General features: G+C 42.7%; 1 protein-coding gene across 1 annotated transcript in view; it reads right to left on the bottom strand.

The window, feature by feature from the left end:
* The window catches only part of HOOK3 (hook microtubule tethering protein 3), a 105388-nt gene that overhangs the window by 7997 nt on the left and 70494 nt on the right, over positions 1-26897 (bottom strand). The window contains exons 15-19 of the mRNA XM_034773121.1: positions 21781-21921; positions 14962-15049; positions 10061-10095; positions 4291-4373; positions 1598-1698 (exon numbers count right to left, since the gene is read on the bottom strand). Of these exons, the coding sequence (XP_034629012.1) occupies positions 1598-1698; positions 4291-4373; positions 10061-10095; positions 14962-15049; positions 21781-21921 (448 nt within the window). The remainder of the gene's footprint in view (positions 1-1597; positions 1699-4290; positions 4374-10060; positions 10096-14961; positions 15050-21780; positions 21922-26897) is intronic.

Here is a 26897-nt window from a genome sequence, read left to right as displayed (position 1 = left end):
AGTTTAGTATCATCTGCAAACTTTGCCACCTCACTGCTTACCCCTTTCTCCAGATCATTTATAAATAAGTTGAATAGGATTGGTCCGAGCACTGACCCTTGGGGAACACCACTAGTTACTCCTCTCCATTCTGAGAATTTACCATTAATTCCTACCCTTTGTTCCCGGTCTTTTAACCAGTTCTCAATCCATGAAAGGACCTTCCCTTTTATCCCATGACAACTTAATTTACGTAAGGGCGTTTGGTGAGGGACCTTGTCAAAGGCTTTCTGGAAATCTAAGTACACTATGTCCACTGGATCCCCCTTGTCCACATGTTTGTTGACCCCTTCAAAGAACTCTAATAGATTAGTAAGACACGATTTCCCTTTACAGAAACCATGTTGACTATTGCTTAACAGTTTATGTTTTTCTATGTGTCTGACAATTTTTTTCTTAACTATTATAATATAATATAAAACTGATGGCATACCCACACCTTGACAAGGGGTGATGGCCGAGTGACTAAAGTGCTCAATTACAAAGCCAAAGGTTGTGGGCCCAAGTTTCGCTTGATCTCATTCTGAAGGGCTGCCTCCAATTCACCCAGCTGCAAAATGGGTACCTGATCTATAGCATTAGGGAAGTAAAAGGCCACAGCAGTCCCTTGTGTACTGTTGGCTATGGAAACTGACATTTCTATAAAACTGTATCAGCCTGACGAGCCATCTGTGGCTTGAGGAAGACACTGATTTTTTTTATATCAGTTTTGGACACCCCATCTTGAAAAGGATATAGCAAAATAGAAAAGGGGTAGAGAAGGGAAAAGAAGTGATTAGAAGCATGGGACAGCTTGCATATGAGGCTGTACTAAAAATCCTTCGTTTGGAGAAGAGAGAAATAAAAGGTGACACAATAAAGGGGGATATAAAGAAATCAATGGCATAGAGAATGGCAGTTGGGTGCCCGTATTTACCCTCTCAAATCAAGAAGAAGGGGAGACCAAAGAAATTAAAATTGATACATTATTTTTTGACACTGTGCATATATAATTAACCCATAGAACTCACTGAGGCAAAGAGCTTAATAGAATAAGCTATTTCTATGAATAGTAAGAAAATCATCTCAATTATAACTGTCATAATAAACATTAAAAAGGGAAATTAACCCTTGTGCTTCAGACATAAACCAACCCACTGACTAGAGTTGGAAGGAACTTTCCCCATGAGGCAGGTTATCACATAACTGTTATCTTACTAGGTGCCTCTTGGTGCTGGTCACTGTCAAGGGCAGAATACTGGTCTGGGTGAACCACTGGTGTAAATGAATATGGTGCTTCCAATGGGGGGGGTTTGGTGTTTGTATAAAAGACAGATAGGTGAAGAGGGGCAGGGGGAAGTTGGTTTGCACAAACATGAATTTGAGGTAGAGGCTTCTGCAGGAAGAGAAACTTAACACTATGTAGCATATTGATATCAAACTGAAAACTACAACAAAACCCATTAATTACCTTCCTCTCCTGTGGTGATTAACATTGTTAGATCTGTTTTATTTATTTTCATTACCACGGAGAGTGGGTAAGCAACATAAACCTCAGCTCAGAGCACCCTGCACTTACACTCTTGGCCTTTTCCAAGTACTTTTTGTATCGTTCCTCCATTTGCTTCATTTCTTCCTCTTTTTTCCGTAAAGCTTCTTGCAATTCTTCAATTTTGAGTGCTTCATGTAGGGAGAAACACATTTAAAAAAGTCATATTAAAAATAAACACTTTAATATTGTTTGTTTAAATATAAATTAAACCCATAGCTAGTACTTATTTTTCAGTAAAGGAGAACACAAGTCAGGATAGCAAAATGTTCTACTAATTCAGCAGACACAGTGGTTAAGTATTCAACAACTCAAACACATGAAGGGGGAGACACAGTGTATTCTACTCCACTGTATACACCAGTTAAATAATTACCCTGTAGACAACATTACTGCCTGAGCATATGGAAAATTAAAGGGATAACTAGTGCCCTACATTAATGCCACTATTGGCCAACTCATTGTTAATTCATAAAAGTGAGGGTTAGCAATGCAGTACACGTTCCAAAACACTGTGGCAGCATAATTCACCTAAGCCAAATATATGTTAAAGAAATCTATGGGGGGAAAAAAACCCCTGTACATGTTTCCCCAAAGGTAACACTGAAGAATTTCACCAAAAATGTGACAAAAGTAAACAAATAATTATTTTTAACATTTTATAAATAAGTTTTATTGACCACCAGGACAGTTTCATTGTACAGATACCTGAATGGGTTGATTTATGGGGATAGCTAGCCAACAGTATCTGTATAGATTATCGTTCGTCCAAGGACTTGTCTGAAGAGACTGATTTTGTCATCCCTGACCAAATGGTGCACGACATCAGTGTTTGGTTCTTGGAGAATCCCAGATCAGGCACAACTCCTGATCATCTGTTTTGCAATAGCACTTTGTTGTGGCACTCACTCCCATTTATCTTACTGCCAATGTCCTCTCCAAGTACTGGCCTAATATTGAGAATGCGACCGGACAAAGTAAGATCTACTTTATTGATCATTACTAGAGGCAGAAAGGGATACTCAGAAATGTTAGATCTATTTTAAAAATTTTGCTTCTTACTCTACCCAACAATCCTAGATATTTTCAGGTGTTTCCACTCGTGCCTGTTAAAAGAACCCAAAGAATTTAATTACAGCCACAGTTTTTACTGTGACGCTTCAGAGTAGGATAACTCTCAAAGTACAAAAACTTGAGAAGGTTCCATAAATGGCATTTAGGCCTATCCAAATAAAAGCTTAGGCTAAGATTTTCAAAAGCTGCTAGTGATTCTGGGTGCTCAACTTGAGACATCTTTATGAAAAAAATTCCAAGTACCTGCCCTCTAAAAATCAGGCCCCTTTAAGGTGTCAGATACTTTAATATTGAGATTCAGGGTGTGGGGAGTTGCTGAATCCCCATATTCTTCATTTCCAGACTTTTAATCATTTTTTAAGGTGTGGAATTTTTATAAAGTGTAATATTATTTTGCGGGCTGAAAAACATTTTCTACTTTAACTCTTTTTGAACTAAGTTTTTCTCTTGTATGAATATACTAAATTTGTAATATTGAACAACTCCCAGATTGGCTTTTACTCTAGAAAAATCAGAGAAAACTGTTGCTGAAATGGCAGCTTGACTTTTCTCGGCGTGTGTGCATGATGGAGAGGGAGGGAAGGGGAACCAGTTTAAAAATGTCACTTCCTCCTTCAACTCTTTACTGTCATCTGCCACTCACTCCTACTGCCCATTTTTCCTCCCATTCCCACAGATGCATAAGTGTGCCTTTTCCCTACCAATGTATCCCCCCTCAAACCCAGTGGGCATAAGGATTATGTAGGCTGACAGTTTACAAAGGCCTGACTAGTCAATTCCACATCTTTGAATTACCAGAGTCCCCCAGCTATATGCTTTATATTATAGAAGATAAAAAAAAATAAGGAACATGTCCCACTCAAACTAATAGAGAACAAAACAGTGTGTAGATCTTACAGGACTCTTTCATGAATAAAGCCTGTCTGGTACCTTCAGATAGATGCTGGCGTTGTTGTTTGAAAGATGATGGGGAACTTCTTTTTTTCCAATCTACTCAATGTAATGGCGGTACACATTTGCCTTTTTTTAAAAAGCAATATACCATTTAGAGTCCTTTACAATTAGGCCTTGGTGTGTGGCTGTGAAATCCCAAACTGGCTTACTTGTCCAAAGCCACATTCTCATTGACCAACTAGTGTCAAAAGATTTACTCTAATGATTTTTCTGATCCTCCAACTGTCATCACCATTTCAGTCTACAATCTGAACACATGTTGAGGCAACATGTAGTACGTATCAGCATATTGCAGGAGAGCTAATAAGCATGGAGGGATTTTTAACATAACAGATACCAGGGATCCTATTGCAGATAACAGCAACAGATAACAGGTTAAGATGACCAATCAAGAACTGTATTAACTTGACATTCCTCTGGACACCAAGATTTTAGTAAACTGGCCTCTGCTTCCTTTCTATAAACATTAGCAGTATCTTTTGGATCAGTAAATCTTGATGTTCTCCTCTGCAAGAATTAAATATCGGCTTATCATTGTCAGACTTCCCTATAATTTTGTATTAATAAAACACTTAAAATTTTACAATTCATTTTTTAAAACGTTTTACAGTTTTCCTCTGTTAATTATTAAAGACCCTCTGTACATAAAAGCTTTTTTATGTAAAGACCGTGTGTTCTAATGGAAGAAAACTCACAACTGCTGTTATATCTTGGTTCCAAATCTTCAATAATAGCTCGTTTCCTCTGTATTTCATTGTTAGCCTCATGCAGCTTCTCTCTGTTACAAATTGTGAAAAGATACATTATTGTTCCAACACTCTTCTCCATCTCAAATGAAAATTAAGCAATAAAAAAAGTCCATGTTCTACAATTCTGGGAAATTATAACAAAGCTGACTTTTGGCTGAGAGACAGTAGGGCATGTTGAGTGATATCAATGATCAAAGAATGGAACTGTTTAAAAAACAGAAGAAAAAACATTACTGTATATGCACAGTTGTAACATCAGAAAGCTCCATTCTCAGTCCAAAATTCTACAATTATTTTATAATTTACAATAACCTGTACAAAGCCTGCTTGAAATACATAATTTTGACAGCTATGATATTATTAAAGACTGGCTAACCCCCCACAACACCCCAAATAGAGGCTATACACTTCTTGTAAGCCAGTAGGTCATCATATGAGGAGGTTACTTACCTGTAACTGGAGGTTCTTCAAGAAGTGTGGTCCCTATTTGTATTCCATCCGTGGGTGGCATGTGCACCATGCACCTGAGTCTGGACGTATTTCTAGCAGTGTCCACTGACCCGCCTGTGTTTGCAGCCGAGGGTATAATAGGTTGTGCGGGTCGACGCCTTTCCAGTATCCCCTCTTACCTCTGTGCAGGCCGGTCTGCAGCAGAGGGGATGGTGGGCGGGCATTGGAATACAAATAGGGACCACTTCCTCCTCTTCTTCTTCGAGTGATGGTCCCTACACAGATTCCATATGTGGGTGAGTAGGAAGCAGTGATCAGTGTGGAGGTGGGTGAGAGAATGCGATGGGAAGTGCAGTCTGCAGTACGGCTTGGCCCACAGCAGTGTTCGTAGCCACTGCTTGTGCAATGGTGTAGTGGGATGTGAATGAGTGGACAGAGCACCAGGTTGCTGCACGACAGATGTCTTGCCACGAGATGTCCGTGCGGCAGGCCAGTGTGGCTGCTTGTGCTCGTGTACAGTGGCTGTGACTACATCTGGTGGTGGCATGTTGGATCATACTTAGGATTCGTGGATGCACCTGAAGACCCATTTGGAGATTCATTGGGAGAAGAGGGCTTGGCCCTTGGATTGGTTGGCAATGGCCACAAATAGTTTTGGCGATGAGTGAAAGGAGCGAGTCCTGTGGAGGTAGACTGGCACTTACACGGCAGACGTCGAGGGAGTGCAGGACCCTGTCTGAGTGGAAGGCATGTGGTTTGGGGCAGAAAACAGGTAGGTGGATGCACTGATTTAGGTTGAACTCTGAAACTACTTTTGGAAGGAATTTAGGGTGTAGCCACAAGGAAACTTTATCCTAGTGGAATACGGTGTGTGTGTGTGGGGGGGGGGCGGGGGGGGCGCGTCTGAAATCACAGTCACCAGTTCACTGACCCGTCTAGCTGAGGTAATGGCTACTAAGAATGTTGCCTTCATGGAAAGGTGGGAGAGGGAGCATGTTGCCAGAGGCTTGAAGGGTGCTTTGTGAGGGCAGAGAGAATGAGATTAAGGTCCCCCGGTGGTGGGGGTCTTCAGTACTGGCAGGAAGGTTTTGAGTAGACACTTCATGAAATGGACAGCGGTAAGGTGTGAAACACGGAGGCGCCATCCACGGGGGGCAGTGGGAGGAGAGGAAGAGGGGAAAGGCATTGAGTGCTGCCAGGTGGACCTATAAACAGCTGAGGGCAAGACCTGATGTTTTGAGATCGAGAAGGTGGTTGAGGATGATAGGTATAGATATCGCACTGTTGGGTGGTGATGACAGTGAGCCCATACGGTGAAGCGTTGTCATTTAGCTTGGAAGTAGGCCCAAGTGGATGCCCTCCCTACTTTGGTTAAGAATGTGTTGCACTGGTATGCTCTGTCTACAGTTGAGCCCCATCCAAAAACCAGGCCGTGAGGCAAAGAGGGCCCAGATTGGGGTGCTGGCACTGATCTTGTATGAGGAGATCCAGGAGTGTTTGGAGGCAGAGTGGTGTGTGGGTGGAGAGTCTGAGGAGATCCATGAACCAAAACTGACGGGGCCAGAATGAGGCTATGAGTATTATGGTAGCTCGGTGCCGGTGAATCTTGCATAACACTTGTGGGAGGAGGGGAATGGGGGGAAAGACTTAGTGGAGGTCGCTTGTCCAGGGGAGGAGAAGAGCATTGCCCTGCGAGTCCTCTCCCATGGCCCCTCTGGAACAATAAAGGGGCAGCTTTAAGTTCTCATGAGTAGCAAAGAGGTCCCATGACCAGATGTCCCATTTGTGGAAGAAGTATCGGAGTGTGGCATTATGTAACTCCCATTTGTGGTTGAGAGAGAATCCTGTGTGAAGGAACAGAGGTTCTGACTCGGGCCACGCGGCAGTAAGAGGGAACTGAAGAGACATCAGCCCTCACACCTTACTATATCCTTGGCTGCGAACACAAGGGGACGCACTACGTACGTGCGGGTCAACGGATACTGCTAGAAACACTTCTGGATTCAGGCACATAGTTTGCATGCGCATATACGTATGGAATACATATAGGGACCACCACTTGAAGAAGAACTTTAGGTAACAACTGCAGTTCAGAAAAGTGTAAAATTAAGACAAGTGCGTAAATGGTAAAACAAAATGATCACATTTATTAAGATGTTATCTTTTATTCTGTTTGTCATGTTGTAACCCTGTTGGTCCCAGGCTATGGGAGAGACAAGGTAGGGGAGGGTAATATCTTTTATTGGACCAAGTTTTGTTTGTGGTAGGTACAAGCTTTTGAGCTACACAGAGCTCTTCTTCTGCTCTGGAGAAGGAAGCACAGTATCTGAGTTAAATAGAAGTTGAGACAGACTGTTAAAGCAGATGGGGTAATGACTTTTGGAGGTGGTCACTTGAAATGAAGTAGGCAACTGGGAGTTAGATTGGTTATGCATGAAGGGTAGTAGGCAGTGTGCTATGTTACAGTTTGTTGTAATGAGCCATAAAATCACTGTCCCTGTTAAGTTCATGGTTTTTGGTGTTCAGCAGAGTTCTGATTTTAAGTTCCCAGGCTCACCTTTTGAAGGTGTTGTGCAGGTTTCCTTTGAGGACAAGGATTGAAAGATCAGATATGAAGTGATCACTTTGTGAAAAGTGTACGCCCACAGATGATAGGTTTTTTTAACATTTTCCTGTGAGAGTCCACTGAAGAGCGTAGTCAACATCTGGTTTCACCCACATACTTATTGGGTATTCGATGCACTGGATGAGGTACACCATCTGTTCTGATAAGCATGCATAGGAACCATGAATCTTGAAAGCTATGTTATGGGGGGGTATGATATCTCCCCTGCTGTGTGTCTGCAGGTTTTGCATCTGTTTTTCTGGCAGGGTCTGGTGCCACTGTTACTTGGTGCGTCCTGGTCTGTGGGGAGCTGCTTCTGATGATCAACTTCACAAGGCTGGGGGTAGTTTCAAGGCCAGAAGAAGGGGTTCAGGAAACATTTCTTTCAGGATGTAGTCCCTATCAAATATGGGTTGTAACTGTTTGAAGATACCCCGTATGGGTTCCAGTATGGTGGTAGGTGACAACTAGGGATGTGCAGTCAGTGTGTTTTTTTCTGGACTAAAGCAGGTTCTATTGGGATATTTGGGAGGCTCATTCCATTATGTGATCTAGTTCTCTGGTGGAGTGTATTTGTTTAGTGAAAGCAGATTATAGTGTGTTTAGTTGTGTAGCCCAGACTCTTTCTTCCGAGCAAAGTCAGTGGTATATGAGTGCCTGGCTGCAGATAACAGATATTTTGTTATGTCTGGGTGGTTGCTGAATCTGTGGAGGTAAATGTGGTGATCAATGAATTTCTTGTATACGGTCATTTGTAGGATTCCATTGTTTGAACTAATTGTGGTGTCCAGAAAGTCAAGAGAGTGTTCTAGAGATAGTTTGATGGTTGGGTGGTGGTGGTTGAAGTTGTGGTGGAAATCTATGAGAAAGTTTAGGACTTCTGTCTAGATGATGGAAATACCATCTATGTATCGCAGTTATATCATTGGTTTCATGGTGCATTTTTCCAGAAATTTTTCCTCGAAGTGGCCAATGAAGAGGGTGGCGTATTGGGAAGCCAATTCTAGTACCCATGGCTGTTCCCATGGTTTGGCCAAAGTGTTCATTGTTAAATGTGGAATTGATGTGGGTGAAGATGACACGGATGTGTTTTGGGTGGATTTCCAAGCATTGTCCATTATTTTGTTTGTATTTGAGGTAGGCAGTGATGCTGTCATGGCGAGGGATGTTGGTGTATAGGGAGGTGACATCCATGGTATTCAGGGGGAGTTTGTTAACGTGGAGTTTCTGGAGGCTAGAGTTCCCTGTAAGCTGCGCGGCCATGGAGCAGCCTATTAAGCGCCGTGTTGATGCTCAGGGCTGCAGCGGGGAGGGCTGCCTCTCCCCAGCCCCGGACCTGCCACGGCCAGGAGAGAGGCATCCCTCTCCTGGCACCAACCCAGTCTGGACCTGCCGCAGCTGGGGAAGAGGTACCCCTCCCTTTTCCCCTCCCCCAGCCTATCCCCAGACCTGCTGCGGCCAGGGGAAAGGTGCCTATCCCGTGGCCCCAGTGCCGGAGCTGCTGCAGTGTGGAAAGGCGCCTCTTCCCCCCAGCCCAGGTACTGCTGTGGCGAGAGAGAGCTGTGGGGAGTTCTGTCCCCCCGCCGTAGCCCCGGGGCAGCCTGCACACCAAATCCCTCATCCCTGGCCCTGCCCCAGAGCCCACAGCCCTCACTCCCCTGCCCCGAACCCCTCATCCTACTTAATTTAAAGTGACCACTTCCAAATGCATTACCCCTTCTGCTGAACAATCTGTCCCAGCTTGTATTGAGCCCAGACACTCTCCTTCCTGCCCCACACATAAAGAAGAGAACTGTGCTTGAAAGCTTGTACCTTCCACCAACACAAGCTGGTACACTAAAAGCTATTACCTCACCTACCTTATCTTTTGTTATATAATGCTGTGGCTCTCAACCTTTCCAGAGTACTGTACCCCTTGCAGGAGTCTGATTTGTCTTGTGTACCCACAAGTTTCACCTCACTTAAAAACTACTACAAAATCAGACATAAAAATACAAAAGTGTCACTGCACACTGTTACTGAAAAATTGCTGCCTTTCTCATTTTTACCATATAATTATAAAATAAATCAACTGGAATATAAATATTGTACTTACATTTCAGTGTATAGTATATAAAGCAGTATAAACAAGTCATCATCAGTATGAAATCTTAGTTTGCACTGACATCGCTAGTGCTTTTTATGTTTCCTGTTGTAAAACTAGGCAAATATCTAGATGAGTTGAAGTACCACCTGGAAGACCTCTGCATTCCCCCAGGGGTACATATGCCCCTGGTTGAGAACCACTGCTTTAATGTATACTTCAGAGTGGACAAGTAAATACGGTTTATATTAAAGTGCTTTCTTCAGGGCAACATGAACTATTCCTCTTGATTTAAGCTTTACAAAATTTTAAATCAAATTTTTCTACCACCACAAAATCATTATTCTTCCTTAATTATTTTTCTTTGGCAAAGACTTTCCCTACAAGATGTAAATAATACTTGAATAATGGCTTCCTTAGGTATATTTAGCTGTCTACACTTCTGTTGCTTACATATCTTCCAAATCATTAATGAGTGACTACCTTCCCGCTACTGGCTAACCATTCTCCAGTGTACAGAAAGTCAGTATTTTTATTTCATCATTACAAAAAAAATGCTGGAAAGTTTTATTACTTACAGATGTTCTTCAAGCTTCTTTTTCAGAAGAACTGACTAAAATAGAAAGTTAAGTGTGTTAATTATTTTAAAACGTGGAACTTGAGATTATATCAATTACGGTGAAATACATAATTTTACATTTATGCCAAAGCTGCCATATTTTCATTGCATGCTGTTCAGACCAAACATTTACAGCAGTTCTCTATGGTACTGTAGTAATTATCCTTCCCTTGACAGTTCTATGATCATACTGAAGTTAGGATGCTTTACAAACATTTCTCTGAAATTGGATCAATACTGAATAGATCAATTTATTAGAAAAACAATTCTATTTCATTTGTTTTCTTTTCTCCAGGCTCTGGTATGCTTGCAGCTTAATCCAAACTTCTTTATCTGAAACTAAAAGACAGTGCAGCAAGCTTTCCTGAAGAGCTGCTCTACTAAAGCATTAAAGAAACATCAGATTAAGTCTAAAACCCTGGCCCCACCAACACTGTGGAAATGTCACCACTGATTTCAGTAGGGCCAGGAATTCAGCCTCAATGGTTTTTCTCCCTGTTCTTTGTTCTCATGTCTTTATTGTTTGACTACAGATGCACAAATATCTTACACCTGTGGTGTCCTAAGCTATACCTCGTGGTTAAGTCACAGCTGAATAAACATTTTTTTTTTAAAGCTTCAAAATTAGTTTTCATTTGTGACAAAATGTCACTTTACATATTTAAGCATCTCATTTTTTATCAATGCCTAAACCATGATAGTGTTAAGGAAACAGAAAGCCATACTCACAATAGCCTTGAGCAGAAACCCATGCCAAGAGACAGAGAGAACATATTAGTATGAAGCAAAAACAGCAGCCAAGAGAAGAAACTATTTAACTCATGAACAGAAAAAGTTAAAACTATTCATTGGGGGAAAGGGGAGAGGGGGGAAATATATGCACATTTTTCCTTCCTCTCTGTACTTAGTCATTTCATTATCCTGTCTCATTTTCCGGGGACTTTTAGAAAGCTAGCACAAATTATCCATACTGCATTCAACTGTGTGGGTATGTCTACACTGCAGTCTGACACCCGGGGCTGGCCCGTTCCAGCTGCAGCCTGTGTCTGGAAGTCTACACTGCAACGAAACAGCCCCACAGCCCGGGCGCTGCGAGCCTGAGTCAGCTGTCACAGGCCTGCTGTGGGTTTTTATTTGCAGTCTAGACGTACCTGATGACTGCTTTTCTGCCTCCACACTACAAACAAACAATATAAAAGTAGTAAAGAAGCAAATACGTGAACCAGCATACTCAAACTAGAATGTCATAGGAGAGTAGTTGCTGTTTTTAAGAGTCATTTTGAAGGTGTGCCCATGATGTGACAAAACAGTCAAACAAGACGTAGTCTGTTGGATGGGCCTGTGGGCCATGATGTAGAAAAATATTTATTTTGGGGAGGGTGACTGAGCAGAGCATCTCACGTCAAATTAATCTGCATTTCTATTTTCAGTTCACACTGATTATCATTCTATACAAGCCAAACAATGTAAGCTCTTTGGGGAAGAGACCACCTTTTTGTTCTGCTTGTACAGCGCCTGGCACAATGGGGTCCTAGTCCTTGATTGGGGCTACTAGGCACTACTGCAATTAAAATAATAATAACCAGCAAAGGTACAATGATGAAGTCGCTGCTCTACCTCCAAATTCCCCTCAACAGGGGATTAACTACACAGCCAAATATGGACCATTTAAGTGCAGTCCAAGAAAAACTCTCAGCTGGACTAAGCATTTTAAAATACTGTTTTTACACTCACTCTCTTCCTTGTCTCTGAGGATATGCTCTGATTATTTCAGAGTAGGACTTTCTTGATATACTTCCTATTCTGGCAAAAGGTTGTGTGGGCCAGCTGTTCAAGTGGTACAAATTGGTGAAAATCCAACTTCAATGGTGTTACAACAATTTACACCAACTAAAGATCCAACCCTGTGCGGGTTTGGGTTCCTTCATCCTTGGAATTTTTCCTTTTACTTTCGCAGTCTCTGTACCAACTGTAATGGAAGACAGGCATATGGCTCCTTTAAACAACTGTTACAAACTATTGTATATATCACCTGGGAAAGGAGATATGGTATAGTCACAAGGTATTTTATCCCTGGACACTTAGGACTCAATTATTCCCATTGATTTCAAAGAGGAAGGATCAAGCCATTAGTAGTGTCTAGTCTCCTTCAGGTCTTGGGAGTAGAAGACTAACCCAAGATTCAAATCTGGGTGTCCCACTTAGTGCTCTGATCAGTTACGTAGAGACCACAAGTGGCCGTTTGACTCAGTTGATTTTGCCTGTATGCACTTGCTTTTATTTTTATTACTTGCGCAATACCAAAGATGTGAATTGTGCTTTGGAAACATAATTAAGATAGGTTCCTACTGTAAAGGACATGTAATCTCATTTGGATAGATACAATATAAACAATAACAAGAAGAGGCACAAAGGTGAGAACTGAGTTATACTTTATCAGTGAAGGAAGATTAGGCAAAAGGATGCATTATGCATCCTATGTTTGAGTTCTGTATTGCACTGTAGTGAAGCTGATATTTATATGGCACATTTTACCCATTCTAGATTGCTGCATAAACCTACAGCACTATATAAAGTTTTCAGGGACAGTAAAATATATTTGAGTTAAATAACTAAGTAAAGAAGTGATGTGCTACAAAAATGTATAGCAAACCCTTTTAAAGGGCATTGCCAAGTTGAAAAAACACATTTCTGTCTCAAAATGTTGTACCTATTGTTGTTACAAGTAACCCTTACGATTACTATACTGAATAGGAGGAAAAATTCATTTTCTCCTTTTAAAAATAATTGACATTGACATCATCCTCTTCATTTTTTGAAAGTTTCACAATTGTTTGCCATTAGCCCTGCTCAAAACCTTCATCCACAATAACAGAAATTTCCCTACAGCAGCTAGCAAACTCCCACCAGCTGCTTTGCCTTTTTCTCCCAGGTGGGAAACAGTTTATTCATTTATGATAAATACTTAAAGGTAATTAGAAGTCAGTTTTATCCTACTGTCATTACACAAAAAGCATTTGTAGTCTGAAACACCTGTACACAATTATCATAAAAAAAACGTTGGCAAAAATATTCAGGAGGTGGATTTAAAAAAAACAAAACCTTTAATAACTAATTTATCTCTATCTCAAAAAAATATTAGGGAAAGAAAACTGCTTTGCCGGTGATTTCTTACCTGTATAAAGAAACAACGGAAAAAAATTCCCAGGTAATTCTGTTTTTGCCCTGCACCCTCAAAATGAACTATTTCTGTCTCCATGTGGATCCCATGTTAGGAGTGCATGTACTGGGTTTGCACAAGTGCCTGACTTCAGAAATAAACAATATTTTTACTGCTTTATGGGACAAGCAATGGAACTACTTAAACTTACAACAAATAACAACAACTAAAAAACATCACACATTTCCGCATGGTTTACAATACTGATCTTCCAATTTTCCAGGTCCACCAAGAAAAATTTTGGCTTTGATCCATGTAACCGAGGGCACAGAGTAGGTCTTCGAACCACATAATGGCACAGACCTACCTTCAAAATAAATTATCTACACTACTTATTTTTTAAAAAAATTATTCTATAACTAATGATAGGTAAGTATGGTTTATTTTGGTGTAGTTTACACTGGTAAAAACTAGATTAAGCTAAATTAACATAAGAAATTCAAAGCAAAATAAGCAGTGACATAAAAATTTGCACTGGTTTCACAAAGGGCTTGTCTCCACTTACAGTGGATCGACGCCGTGGCGATCGATCCACTGGGGGTCAATTTAGCAGGTCTAGTGAAGACCTGCTAAACTGACCACCAATCGCTCTTCCGTTGACTCTGGTACTCCACCGGAACGAGAAGCATAAGATAAATCGATGGGAGAGTTTCTCCCGTCGACCCAGAGCAGTGTAGACGCTGCAATAAGTCGTCTTAAGGTACATATCTGGAGTTGCATAACTTAGGTCTACTTAGGGCAGGTCTACACCACGGGGCTAAGTCTGCTTTAAAACAATAACAGTGAAGAAGAAAGCAACAGCTTGAAGACTTGTGACTATGGGTTAGAAAGTAATATACATTTGGATATGCAAGAGAGCATACACACAACCCCAAAGGTTACTGCTTTCTAGAGAGCTCTGGCGCTTGTGGCTTTTAAAGCATGCGCTCTCAAAAGTGGGGATCTCCAAAAAGAATTCTCAATGGAGAATTTTAAGCTATGGAGCCACAGCAACTGTACCTTTTCCCCACACTGCATTAAAAAGGCAGTCAGGTTTATCAAGGCATGCACGGAGGGACAATACTGCATTAGTAAGAGGGCTGATCATTTGAATTTCTTGGCTCTGGCATGTGTAAAATCTCAACCCTAATTTGCACTATGCAGGTACATTTATAACAGCAATTCCTGGGTTTTCTTTGGTAAGGAAGGACTTTGCTTCAGGAAAATAACACAAAACAAACAAAAACCACGGTATATTTTACTAAATGGTACTGAGAGTGGTGAATTTACATAGTGTGGCCTTGATTTTCTAAATCTCACTAATCTACAGAGTACAAACAGAACTGTAATCAATGTTGAATTTACCAAAGGAACAGGGACACTAAAGATGACAAGACAGGGAATGCGCTTCACTTCTTTTCTACACATGATAATTTGTTTACATTTATTTGTTTTAGACCAGAGTCTCACTTTACAAGAAGTAGGCATAGTTTAATTTTAGGCCACGTTGCTGAAATCTAAACTTGGGAGAATGAAAAACTGCCAGAAATCCGTATCTGGACTATTTCCTCATGATATGATATGTAGCTGGTATCACATAAAGGGTAAGTTAGGATAACTGTGGGTACTTGAATATAGGTATGATGTACACTTCTACTTACATCTTCAGCTTTTGAACCTTGCTCCTGCAAAGATTTTTGCAATTCTTCAACCTGTGACTGCACCTCCAGAAGTCTCTGATTTACCAGCCTAGAAAACAAGGTACAAATTTTACTTTTCAAAGGGAGTGAATAATTATGTCTATGATTTTTGTCTCTCTTTTAGAGCTTATTTTTCAGAGAGTTTATTTAATTTTAAATATACTGACACTTCAATTCATTCCAAAGACTGAGAGACACATTTTGTGCCCACCAGTATTGGCCCACTTACATAAGAGATGCAAAGCCACATTAATTTATTCAAAGTCTACAACAGCCTTTAGAGAGATTTTGGCCGTACTCGTCTGCTGTTTCCTACAGCAGTGGTTCTCAACCTTTCCAGACTACTGTACCCCTTTAAGGGAGTCTAATTTGTCCTGCGTACCCCAAGTTTCACCTCACTTAAAAAAGCTACTTGTTTACAAAAATCAGACAAACATACAAAAGTGTCACAGCACTTGCTTTTACATTTTTACCATATAATTATAAAATACATCAGTTGGTGTGATACTTGAGCCTCTTTTTCTCTTGTGAACCTTATTTGAAGCCCGAGTCCCACTGCCTGGGGCTGAAGCATTTAACTTAGCTTCATGGGGCCCCCAGTTATGTGGGGTTCCAGGCAACTGTCTTGCTTGCCACCCCCTAACGCTGGAGGTGACCATCCTAAACCCATCCGGCAACCCCCAGCTTGAGAAACTCTGATCTAGATGAGTTGAGTACTCCCTGGAAGACCTCTGCGTAACCCCAGGGGTACGTGTATCCCTGGTTGAGAACCACTGTCCTAGAGCATCTCTGTCCATGAACACTTCAGGTATGAAGTATCAGAGGGGTAGCCGTATTAGTCTGAATCTGTAAAAAGCAACAGAGGGTCCTGTGGCACCTTTGAGACTAACAGAAGTACTGGGAGCATAAGCTTTCGTGGGTAAGAACCTCACTTCTTCAGATGCCAGATTCAGGTATGGATATGCCTCAGATGAGTTTCTTTCCAGTTAGACATCATGGGAAGCTGTAACACTCATTATTAGTGGGTCAAAGATGCCAACTTTTTCCTCTTATGAACCCACATAGTGATGACTTGCCTCCTCTTTCCTATTCCCCCCCAAAAGAATAAATTTAAAAAATATTTCATTTTAAGCTTATGTCTTTTTCTCTCTTTTTTTTCCCTTTCTTTCTTTTTTTTTTTAAAAGGAGAAAATGACCTAGAAGATTAAAATAGTTCTACCATTTAACAATTATGCAGTATATTTGGTAACTTCAGGTTAACTCATGATTATGAGTAATAGTTTAAAAAAAATCAGAGTAACTAAAAGAGTTATTTTTTCTGTAAAATACCGTGAAGCCTTGTGGATGAGCCATGACTGCATAACTTATATGCCAAAAAATGTCTTATCTTTTGGACAAAAAGGACAGTTACCTGTTCTGTAACTGGCGTCCTTAGAGATGTGTTGCTCCTGTCTATTCCACAGTAGGTGTGCGTGCTCGCCACATGCACCGGTGCCGGAAGTTTTTCCCTTAGCAGTACCCGTACTGGGGGACCACCGCTGCGACCCCTAGAGTGGCGTCTGTATATCGCACTATAAGGGGAGCTACGGGCTCTCCCCACCCTCGGTTCCTTCTTGCTGGACAACTCCGACAGAGGGGAAGGAGGATGGGGTGTGGAATAGACAGGAGCAACACATCTCGAAGAACGGCAGTTACGGAACAAGTACCTGTCCTTCCTTCTTCGAGTGATTGCTCCTGTGTATTCCACAGTAGGTGATTCCAAGCAATATCTGTTGGAGATGGGTAGGAGTTCACGATGGTTCGGCACGAAGTACCGCCCTGCCGAACCCGGCATCATCCCTAGACTGGGAGACGATCGCGTAATGCTATGTAAATGTGTGAACAGAGGCTCACGTGGCCGCCCTACAAATGTCCTGGATGGGGACATGGGTGAGGTAGGCAGCTGATGAGGCCTGAGCCCTCGTAGAGTGTGCCCTTACAATTGGTGGCGGGGGAATCCCTGCCAAATCATAACACGTGCGCATGCACGAGGTGATCCAGCGGGAAAGCCGCTGGGTGGAGATGGGTTGCCCCTTTGCCCGCTCGGCCGAGGCAATAAAGAGTTGAGCGGATTTCCGGAACGGCTTAGTCCGATCCAGATAAACAGCCAACACCCTACACACATCGAGCGTGTGGAGGCTGCATTCCTCGCTAGAGGAGTGGGGCTTGGGACAGAGCACGGGGAGGAAGATGCTCTGCTCCACATAAAAGGGGGAGACCACCTTTGGGAGGAACGTCGGGTGTGGGCGGAGCTGGACTTTATCCCTATGGAAAACTGTATAGGGGGGTTCTGAGGAGGGTGGGAAGAGCCCGTAGCTCCCCTTATAGCGCGATATACAGGCGCCACTCCAGGGGTCGCAGCGGTGCTCCCCCAGTACTGGTACTACTAAGGGAAAAACTTCTTGCACCGGTGCATGTGGCGAGCACACACACCTACTGTGGAATACACAGGAGTAATCACTTGAAAGGAATCACCATTCCCCGTATCCTACCAACTCTTTGTAGCTTATGGGGATGAAACCTTAGATAGAGCATTTTCTACACAGACACTCTTCAAATGGAACTAGCTCTGCTAGGATCAGACTAGAGTTCCAGTTCCTGAAGGTCTAAGGACATGTTCCACATGGTGCATGGCTGCTTCTGCTGGCTTGGTCCGAGATGCATCTATAGATGAGATCTGCCAGGCTGTGCAGGGGAAATCAATCCATAGAATCACAGACTATTAGGATTGGAAGAGACTGCAGGAGGTCATCTAGTCCAACCACCTGCTCAAAACCAACTAAATCATCCCAGCCAGGGCTTTGTCAAGCCAGGTCTTAAAAACCTCTAAGGATTCCAGCATCTCCCTAGGTAACCGATTCCAGTGCTTCATCACCCTCCTAGTGAAATAGTTTTCCCTAAAAGCCAGCCTAGACCTCCCCCACTGCAACTTGAGACAATTGCTCCTTATTCTGTCATCTGCCACCACTGAGAACAGCCAAGCTCCATCCTCTTTGGAAGACCCCCTTTCAGGTAGTTGAAGGCTGCTATCAAATCCCCCCCCACTCTTCTCTTCTACAGACTAAATATGCCCAGTTCCCTCAGCCTCTCCTCATAAATCATGTGCCCCAGCCCCCTAATCATTTTCATTGCCCTTTGCTGGACTCTCTCCAATTTGTCCACATCCTTTCTGTAGTGGGGGGCCCAAAACTGGATGCAATACTCCAGATGTGGCCTCACCTGTGTTGAACAGAGGGCATAACCACTCCCTCAATCTGCTGGCAATGCTCCTACTAATGCAGCCCAATATGCCGTTAGCCTTCTCGGCAACAAGGGCACGCTGTTGGACTCATCTAGTTTCTTGTCCGCTGTAATCCCCAGGACCTTTTCTGCAGACCTGCTGCTTAGCCAGTCAGTCCCCAGCCTGTAGCAGTGCATGGGATTCTTCCATCCTAAGTGCAGGACTCTGCACTTGTCTTTGTTGATCCTCAGATTTCTTTTGGCCCAATCCATTTGTCTAGGTCACTTTGGACCCTATCCCTACCTTCCAGTGTATCTACCTCTCCCCCCAGCTTAGTGTCAGCCGCAAACTTGCTGAGGGTGCAATCTATCCCATCATCCAGATCATTAATGAAGATATTGAACAAAATCGGCCCCAGGACTGACCCATGGGGCATTCCGCTTGATACCGGCTACCTGCTAGACATCGAACTGTTGATCACTACCTGTTGAGCCTGAAGATCTAGCCAGCTTTCTATCCACCTTATAGTCCATTTATCCAATCCATACTTCTTTAACTTGCTGGCAAGAATACTGTGGGAGACTGTATCAAAAGCTTTGCTAATGTCAAGGTATAATTTACACATTTATAAAGCTTATGCCCAAATAAATCTGTTAGTCTTTAAGGTGCCACCAGACTCCTTGTTGTTTTTGTAGATACAGACTAACACAGCTACCCCCTGATACTTGACATTTATAAAGCACCACCTTCTCAATTCTAGGACTTGATCAGATTCCTGTTCGAAAGGGCAGTTAGTTCTACAGTCTTTACTCAAAATGACTCCTAAGGCCTCCTGCTGGAGTGTAATACTACCTGCTAATCAGTACTATCTTCTACCAACCGTGGAGATCTGCAGAGTTAGTTCATTAAGGAAAAATTTTAGTTACCTGTAAATGGACCTCTCTAACTGTACTATTACCTCTGTAGAACCATATTGATCCCTCTTCTTCAGAGTCCTTGATAGGACTGTAGTGGGGGGCAGCTGCCCCACTCCAGTAAAGAGGAGTTAAAAGCAGTCCTGGAGAGGGCTGCAGCTGGGAAAAGCTAGGCTGATTGGGGAAGCAGCCACAGCTGGGGCCATGCCCCAATCAGGCCACAGCTGGCCCTACAAAAGGGCTGTGAGCCAGAAGCTGGAGGACTCTCTCTCCAGTCTTGGAGGGAGAAGGACAGGGCTGCCTGGGAGCTCAGGGTACAGGGAACAGAGCAGGGCTGGGGATAGGCACGAGGAGCTGGAGAGCTCCAGCCTGGTAAATCCCCAGGCTATGGGCCTTGCTAAAAGGGCCAAAACAGGTACTGGGGTTGCAGAGGCAGCAGCCCAGAGATAGGCAGAAGCAGCTGGTCCAATCTCCTTGTCAATGATGAGTGGCCATGACAGACTGCAGTTTGCCCCAGTGAGCGGGGACTAGATGATGACTGGCAGTAGCCACTGAGGCAAGGTCGGTGAGAGGGTTGGGGGTTCCCCTGGGAGACCCAGAGTAGGGGTACTGCGGAGGGCAGAACCCCAGGGTAAGAGGCACCAGGAGGGACATGGGGGCCTGAGGCAAGTGAGACATCGGCCTGCAGAGTGCGCTCCGTGCTAGTATTGAGCTAGTTCCCAGGACAACCAGCAGGATGTGCCGTGCCGGTGAACCTTGCTTCGCTACACGGACACACTGAGGCAGAGAAGAACCGAGAATGCGTTAGGGAGCAGGACCATATAGCTTTGGTCAAGGAATACTGAGAGGCCAACTAGGCAGGGAAGCGACCAAGTGACTTTAATGCTAGCATCAATACCATGGTGCTCATTGTGTAAATCCAAGATTACTCATGAAAAATGAGTATGTCCAAATATAAGTAAAGAAAGATACTGCTGCAAAATGTCATAACCTACATAGAAAACTTCAGTCTTTAAGATTCTCCTAACTTGGAATCTGAGCCAACTGTGTGGAGCAGATATCTATTTGGTCAAAGGTTTCTTGGCACAACTTTTGAACCACCTGCCTAATCTATACTCAGGCCTGGCCTAGCAACTCCACTTTGATGTCCATTTCACTGAATGCCTGTTTTGAAAAGGAAAATTTATGACCTCTCAGTTTGGGATTTGAGGCATAACTCACAAAATGCAATACATGCCTCATTATTTAAAGCAGGCCTGACTGACCAGATATAAGCAAATCCAAAGACTCCAGGAACTGCCAGAGTTGCCAAGCTGCAACCTTCTCCATGACCCTTCCTAAAAAAGGCAGATGTCCTATTGGTCAATCATTAGCATGTAGTCATAATCAAAACGGGTTTCTTGAGCACAGACCTCTACCAACAATGGACCCAGTCCAGTTCCCCTCCACTCAGATTGGATCCCAGTGATTTTATCCTCAAAGTAACATGAAAATTCTCCACAGTGAGAAAAACATGACAGTTTTGCTGACTGGAGGTCACTAGCATTTATCAAGCTATCAACAGCTCAGAATAGTTCCACTGTCAGAGACTGAACAGCCCCTCTTTACCTCCTATATAATAATAGCATACAGTCTTAAAAATCGGTATGTCAGGATCAGTTTGACTCCACATCAGACTCCAACCCACAGCACTCTAGCCATCTCCCTTCTTGCTTCATCAATGAACCATGGTGATCACCGAGGACAAAACTGGGACAGAGAGCGTTAGAAGCCGCTGTACTGATAGTTGAGGACAAGAGATTATTATGAAGTCCTATGTCCTACTAAACTATCGAGAGCATGGTCAGTTGGTAGAACAGTATTTGCCCACAAAGTTACCAGGAAACTCACTGTGTTCCATCAACCTTTAAGGTCGGACCACCAAAAGAGGTCCCACATCTAACTTACACTTTTAAGACAGGTGCACAACCTCATGGTAGGGTGGAAAAGGCGCGTCCCTGATACTAGTATATATTGCAATGTTTGAGCTGCAACTATGGCAGGATAATGTCCAAATTCTAATAATTTCCCTGGAATTATTTAAAAACTCATGAAAAAATTTCTATTGCTCTAAACTTATGTAAAATCTTCATTTTACAAAACCTAAATCAACTTGACAATCTCTAACAACTGGCAACAATATTTATCGGTCTTCCCTTTTGGAGATACTTGTAATGTCTTCAAAAAGACAAATGGAAGGAGGAGATGGAAGAATGGGTGGGAAATGAAGAGGGGAAAAAAGGGGTGGTAGAGAGGATGCAGGATCGTCTTTTGTTGTAGCAGTACTGGAGAAGGGGATTCTGAAGCAATATAGACTGCCCGTTCTGACCTTGCATGTGTCAGTATGCTGAATGCTCTACCAAGCTACGCCTATAATAGAAAAGTGATAGAGACTCCAAATTCTGGAAAGGTTTAGGTATGCTCGCGTGTGGACTGAGTTGCTTTTTGATACAAAATGACTAGATTCTTTGACCTGGGTAATGTAATGCTGACAACAGACTTCACAAGACAAAGGTGTACGAATATTTAGAAAAACAGTTATTAGAACAAAGGAATGTATTTTCCTACCTGTTCTCTGTCTCTAGTTCATTCTTTCGTAGATTTGCATCATCTAGCAGGCTCTGCAACAAGGCAATCTTTTCATTGTCGGAACCTTCTTGGTTAAGCTTCAGCATCTTGTTCTCATGCTGAAGACGAATGAGTTTCTCCCTGGAGAAACAAAATAAAAACTGCTATAAAAATCTTATAGATCGCTACAAGAAGCAAATCACAGTTAGTGTGAATATAATTTTCTCTTTACCAGTTTTAGAGATGATTAGAGACGAAGTAAAGGTTACTTCACTTGAAACACCAAAATAGTAATATGTAATAGGATTACTTATTCTGTTTGGAACCTGAAGTTTTAGATGGAGATTAGGTCATTTTCAGAAAATAACTGCTTGGGATTTTATTCAGTATTCGTCAGCCTATATATAATCACTAATATATCTTAAAGACAAATATAATACACACAAAAGAAAGTTACAAACCCATAGCTGGCATTCCTTGAGTACCTTGTTACACAGATCCATTCTCATTGAACGTGTCTATATATTACACCAACACCTGCATCAGTGGGGAATGAGTGGGCTTTGTCTTGAGATATGAAATATTCCAGGCAAAGCTTTATAAAGAGATGTGCATCCCCTATGTACCTTCATTTGCTTCTACTTCATTGGAATCCAACAGACTTAAAAGAAGTGGGGATAGAAAATGGTGGTGTGGATCTGTACTCCATCTACTGAGGTATAGTTGAACAACTTGCCTTCTTTCTTTTTCTTTTTTTGCACTGTTAGTTCACATACCCACACTTGGAAGACTGACAAGTGGTAAACCCAAGAGAACTGATTTGAGGAGAAGACTAAATGACAGCAGGACTCCCTTCTCAAACTGGATTTTGAGAATAATGAGGTGAATAAAGCTGTGTAAAAGGTACAGGCTGAGCTCCAGATAGAAGTGCCAATGAGTCTTTATCAGGGACAAGAATATCCATCGATTCAACCTTTCAAAACAGGTTTTAACCCATTTTGACAAAGGAAATTGCTTCTTGTTTAACCCACAAATAGTCTGGGGGATTTAAGGATGTATTTCGTACTGTTAAGATAGTGAACAAGGGTCATCTTAGGATCTAAAGTATGCAGCATACCCTTCCTTGGCAGTGAACATTGCTTGGTGAAGAAGTCAGGCAAATTTGGTGACCTCATTCAGATGAAAATCAGTGGCCACTTTAGGGATAAACGTGGGGCAAAGATGCTACTCCACATCCTCCTTTCAAAACACAAGAGTGAACGGGTCAGCCACTGAAACCTGGAGCTCACCATTTCTGCTGGACGATATAAGGGGCACAAGAAGCATAGGAGTCAATCATAAGACCCATTCTGGCATGTACATGGGTCAGAAAGCTGATGGCCCTGCCCAGCTAGGGATGCATCTTGTGAAGAACAAGTCAGGGATGGTGTAGGCACATTAGCTTCTACACTACCCCCTGGAGACTCCCAATGGCAAAGGGGGGATACACCAGAGAAGGAGTGTGTACTCTGGCAACACATGGCTGGAAGTTGAGGACTGCCCTTGCATTCGGTCAGTCCTGGATTTCTGATTGCTAAAATAAGATTACTTTTTACAACAGTCCAATGAAAGAAAGAGCTGAGAGGAGCTATGATATCTAAAAGGCGGTGTTTCTCCTGGAAGTTCATTGTTAAAGGAACAGTTTACCTAGAATCTCTTCCTTCTAACAACCTACCTCGGTAGCTGATGGCTCTTTGCTGTCAATCCCTGCTGGAACCACTATCCCTACATCTAACAGAGGAGGAGTGGTTCTCTAGGGAGTGATGGTGCTGCTTTTTCTCATGATCTTGCAATACCAAAGAAGAAACTTTCAGTACCAAATCTGAAGTTACTCTTCAAAACATTCCAGTCCCTCGCAGAGTTGAACTTTGATTTGCCTCAGGGATGGGGCTTGAAAGAAAGGCCCAGAGATGGCTCAGACTCTGCCCTGGAAGTTATATCTTTTTCCATCAGCATCAGAGTAGACACCCAGGTAGCTATGGGCCCAAGTAATAAACTGCAAGCACCCCTCACTAAAGCCCTGAGGATCAAGGTCTGTTATTATGTGTCTATACAGCCCATGACAGTGAGTCTCCCAGCCTGGGTCGACAGATTTGGGCTTGCGCTACCACGCTAAAAGTAGTTGCGTAGACATTGCAGCTTGGGCTGTAGGTTGGGCTCTGAAGCCTAGGGATGGGGGTGGGCATCAGAGCCCAAGCTCCAGCCTGAGCTGCATCTTCAAAGCATTGTCTACACAGCTATTGTTAGTATGGCACCATGAGGCCAAGTCTGTCAATCCGGGCTGGGAGGCTTGCTGGCACGGGGCTGTGTAGACATACCATTACGTATTTCCTGCCTCTACAGCAAGGTTAGGTCTTAAAGCTCATCTTTCTTCCTGGCTCTGCCACCATGGCAGAATGACTGTCACACTGAGGATAGGAGAGATTACCATAAAACTGAAACAACTTAATCCCTAAATACTTGTAAACAGAAAAACGAACTCTACCTATTACTATGCTTAGTTGACTGTTTACAATAAAAACTAATTCTTGACCAAGGAGAAATAACAAAGGAAAATGACCGAAGGACTGAAAGCCAAGGATTTCTAATTTGCTGCCTTGGAGACTGGAAGGAACAGAAGGCATGGCTCCTTCTAAAGCCCCCACCTCAAACTTTTCATAGCTCAAGGTGAAGTCTGCATGGCCCCCAAGGAATAAAGCTTTCCAGAGGGTTCTGGGAATAGTATGGAACATGCAGGTACATCACAAGAGTGTGTATCGCTAACAATATTAGAAGGGAAAGGTCTTTTAAAAAACTTAGCTTGGAACTGACAGCATGGTTTTATCAAAGGGTACGTCTACACTACCTACTGGATCGGTGGGTAGTGATCGATCTATCGGGGATCGATTTATCGCGTCTAGTGTAGACGCGATAAATCGATCCCTGATCGCTTTGCCCTCGACTCCTGTATTCCACCGTGGCGAGAGGCGGAAGCAAAGTTGACGGGGGGGGGGGGCGGGGAGGCGGGGCGGGCACGGCGGCAGTCGCCCCTGTGCCATGAGGATGCGAGATAAGTCAACCTAAGATACATCAACTTCAGCTACGCTATTCTCGTAGCTGAAGTTGCGTATCTTAGGTCGATCCCCCCCGCCCCTGTGTAGACCAGGCCAAAGTTATAGTTGATGAACTCTCACTGTATCATAATAATGTGCAGACTGTGTAATATACTGATTAGAGTGTATGCTTACCATTGCCTACCACTGCTAAATGGCACTTTCCCCAAGATCTTTTCTGTCTGGTTTTAAAACATGGTAGCTGCCTATTTACCATAGGTAGCCTATACCAAAGGTATTTTGTACCGCTTTTCCAAAGCCTCTATATGAAAATCTCTTTTTTATTCAGAGTTCTGAATCAATAAAGAAATAAGTGATTCAGAACTAAGGGCACTTAAGGGCCTAGCCCTGTAACTGCTTGCTTGAAAAGCACTTACTGTTGCGTGTAGTTTCCTACACATCACAAGCACTATTTACCATAGTAAGCACTATACCTGGCAGTAAGCATCTGCAGAATTAGAGTCCAGGGGTTTGAACGACAGTGCACACCAAAATGCTGTGCTGTAAGTGCCCCCATGTGAATGCTCTGGGTACAAACTAAATTATTCCTACTTTGCATTAATGTAGTCCTCTTCAAACAGGACTACTTGAATGTACAATAAGAGTATAGCAGTAGGAATATACTACCAACCACCTGACCAGGGTGGTGAAGGTGACTGTAAAATGCTCAGGGAGATCAGAGAACCTACAAAGACAGAAAATCCCTTCCAGGTGGCAATGAAGGACCTGTATACTTATCATACTGCAACATTACAGGGCAAATTTGATGAGAGAGGAGGGGCACTTTTACCTGGAAGCCCATTTTTGACATTGCTATTAATTACATCATGTTTATTAAGGTAATGACTGAGGGCTAACCAAGAATTTTGACACAACAAATTCTGCTTTAGACACAACAAATCCTGCATCTTGGCAGAAGGTCAGACTAAATGACTGGTGGTCCCTTGTAACCCTATGATTCTGATTCTATAATGGGGCCCCATTGTGCTAAGCGCTGTTCATCCCCGAAAGAGCTTGCAATCTACTGGTTTCTTATGAATGTAGTCAGCATTCATTCAACTACCCCGACCTGCCTTTAAAGGTGACCTGCAACGGCTTTTTTAAAAAAGAACTTATATGCCCCCGTTTGCCTCATCATGACATATAAAGAAGGCCTGAAATGTTTTTTTGTTTTTTATTTTAAAAAGAGGTTCTCCTCCTGCCGCTTGTTTGTATACCTTAGAAAGTGACAGGAATGTCAACTCTGCTCTTCCTCCTGCAAATCCTCCAGGAAAATGAAGGATCTCACAGGGAGTATATTGTTCTGACATCTTAATTGAAGGGGTGAAGGTGCTGAATCTTTAAGATGTTCTTCTCTAAAATCTTAAAGATGGTGTTTTAAAAAAACGCTGAACAGTATGACTGAAAATTCCTTCCTCACTCAATGGCTCACCTTTCACCCTTCTTGTCTCTTGTGATGTACTATTACACTAGCTTTCCTGGAACCAAAAGCCTCATCTAGACTAGGAAACTTGTTTTTTAAATATTGGCTAATATGATTTTATGCATCACTACGCCATAGTCTACATGAGGTGGTAGGTGATGTTTAAAGTCATTTTAACTAACATACTTAAAAAAATGTTCTTTTTTCCTAGTCTAGACAAGACTAGTGTCTTTCAAGCTAGAAGGTATCTGATTTTCAAGTTTAACATTAAATAAAAACCTGTTTCCTCCAGGGAAAAACTACTTTCAGACCCTTCTCTATTAATAATAAAGAATCAAGCTCGCACAGGTCACAATGAAGGAATGTTCCCTGTGGTGTCCAGATTAGTTATAAATGTTGAAGGCTGTGTGGCCCGGTGGATAGGGCATTGGAACGGGAGTCAGGAGACTTAGGTTCTATTCTCAGCTGTCACTGAGCTGCTGGGTATCCTTGGGCAAGGCATTTCACCACTCTGTGCATGTTTCCCCTTCCACCTTTTGCCTAGGTATGACAGGGCCCAGAGC

Source organism: Trachemys scripta, chromosome 6 (genome assembly GCF_013100865.1).
Source record: "Trachemys scripta elegans isolate TJP31775 chromosome 6, CAS_Tse_1.0, whole genome shotgun sequence".
Taxonomy (NCBI): Eukaryota; Metazoa; Chordata; order Testudines; family Emydidae; genus Trachemys; species Trachemys scripta.
The sequence above is the reverse complement of the archived record's forward strand: the minus strand, read 5'-3'. Positions and strand labels throughout refer to the sequence as shown.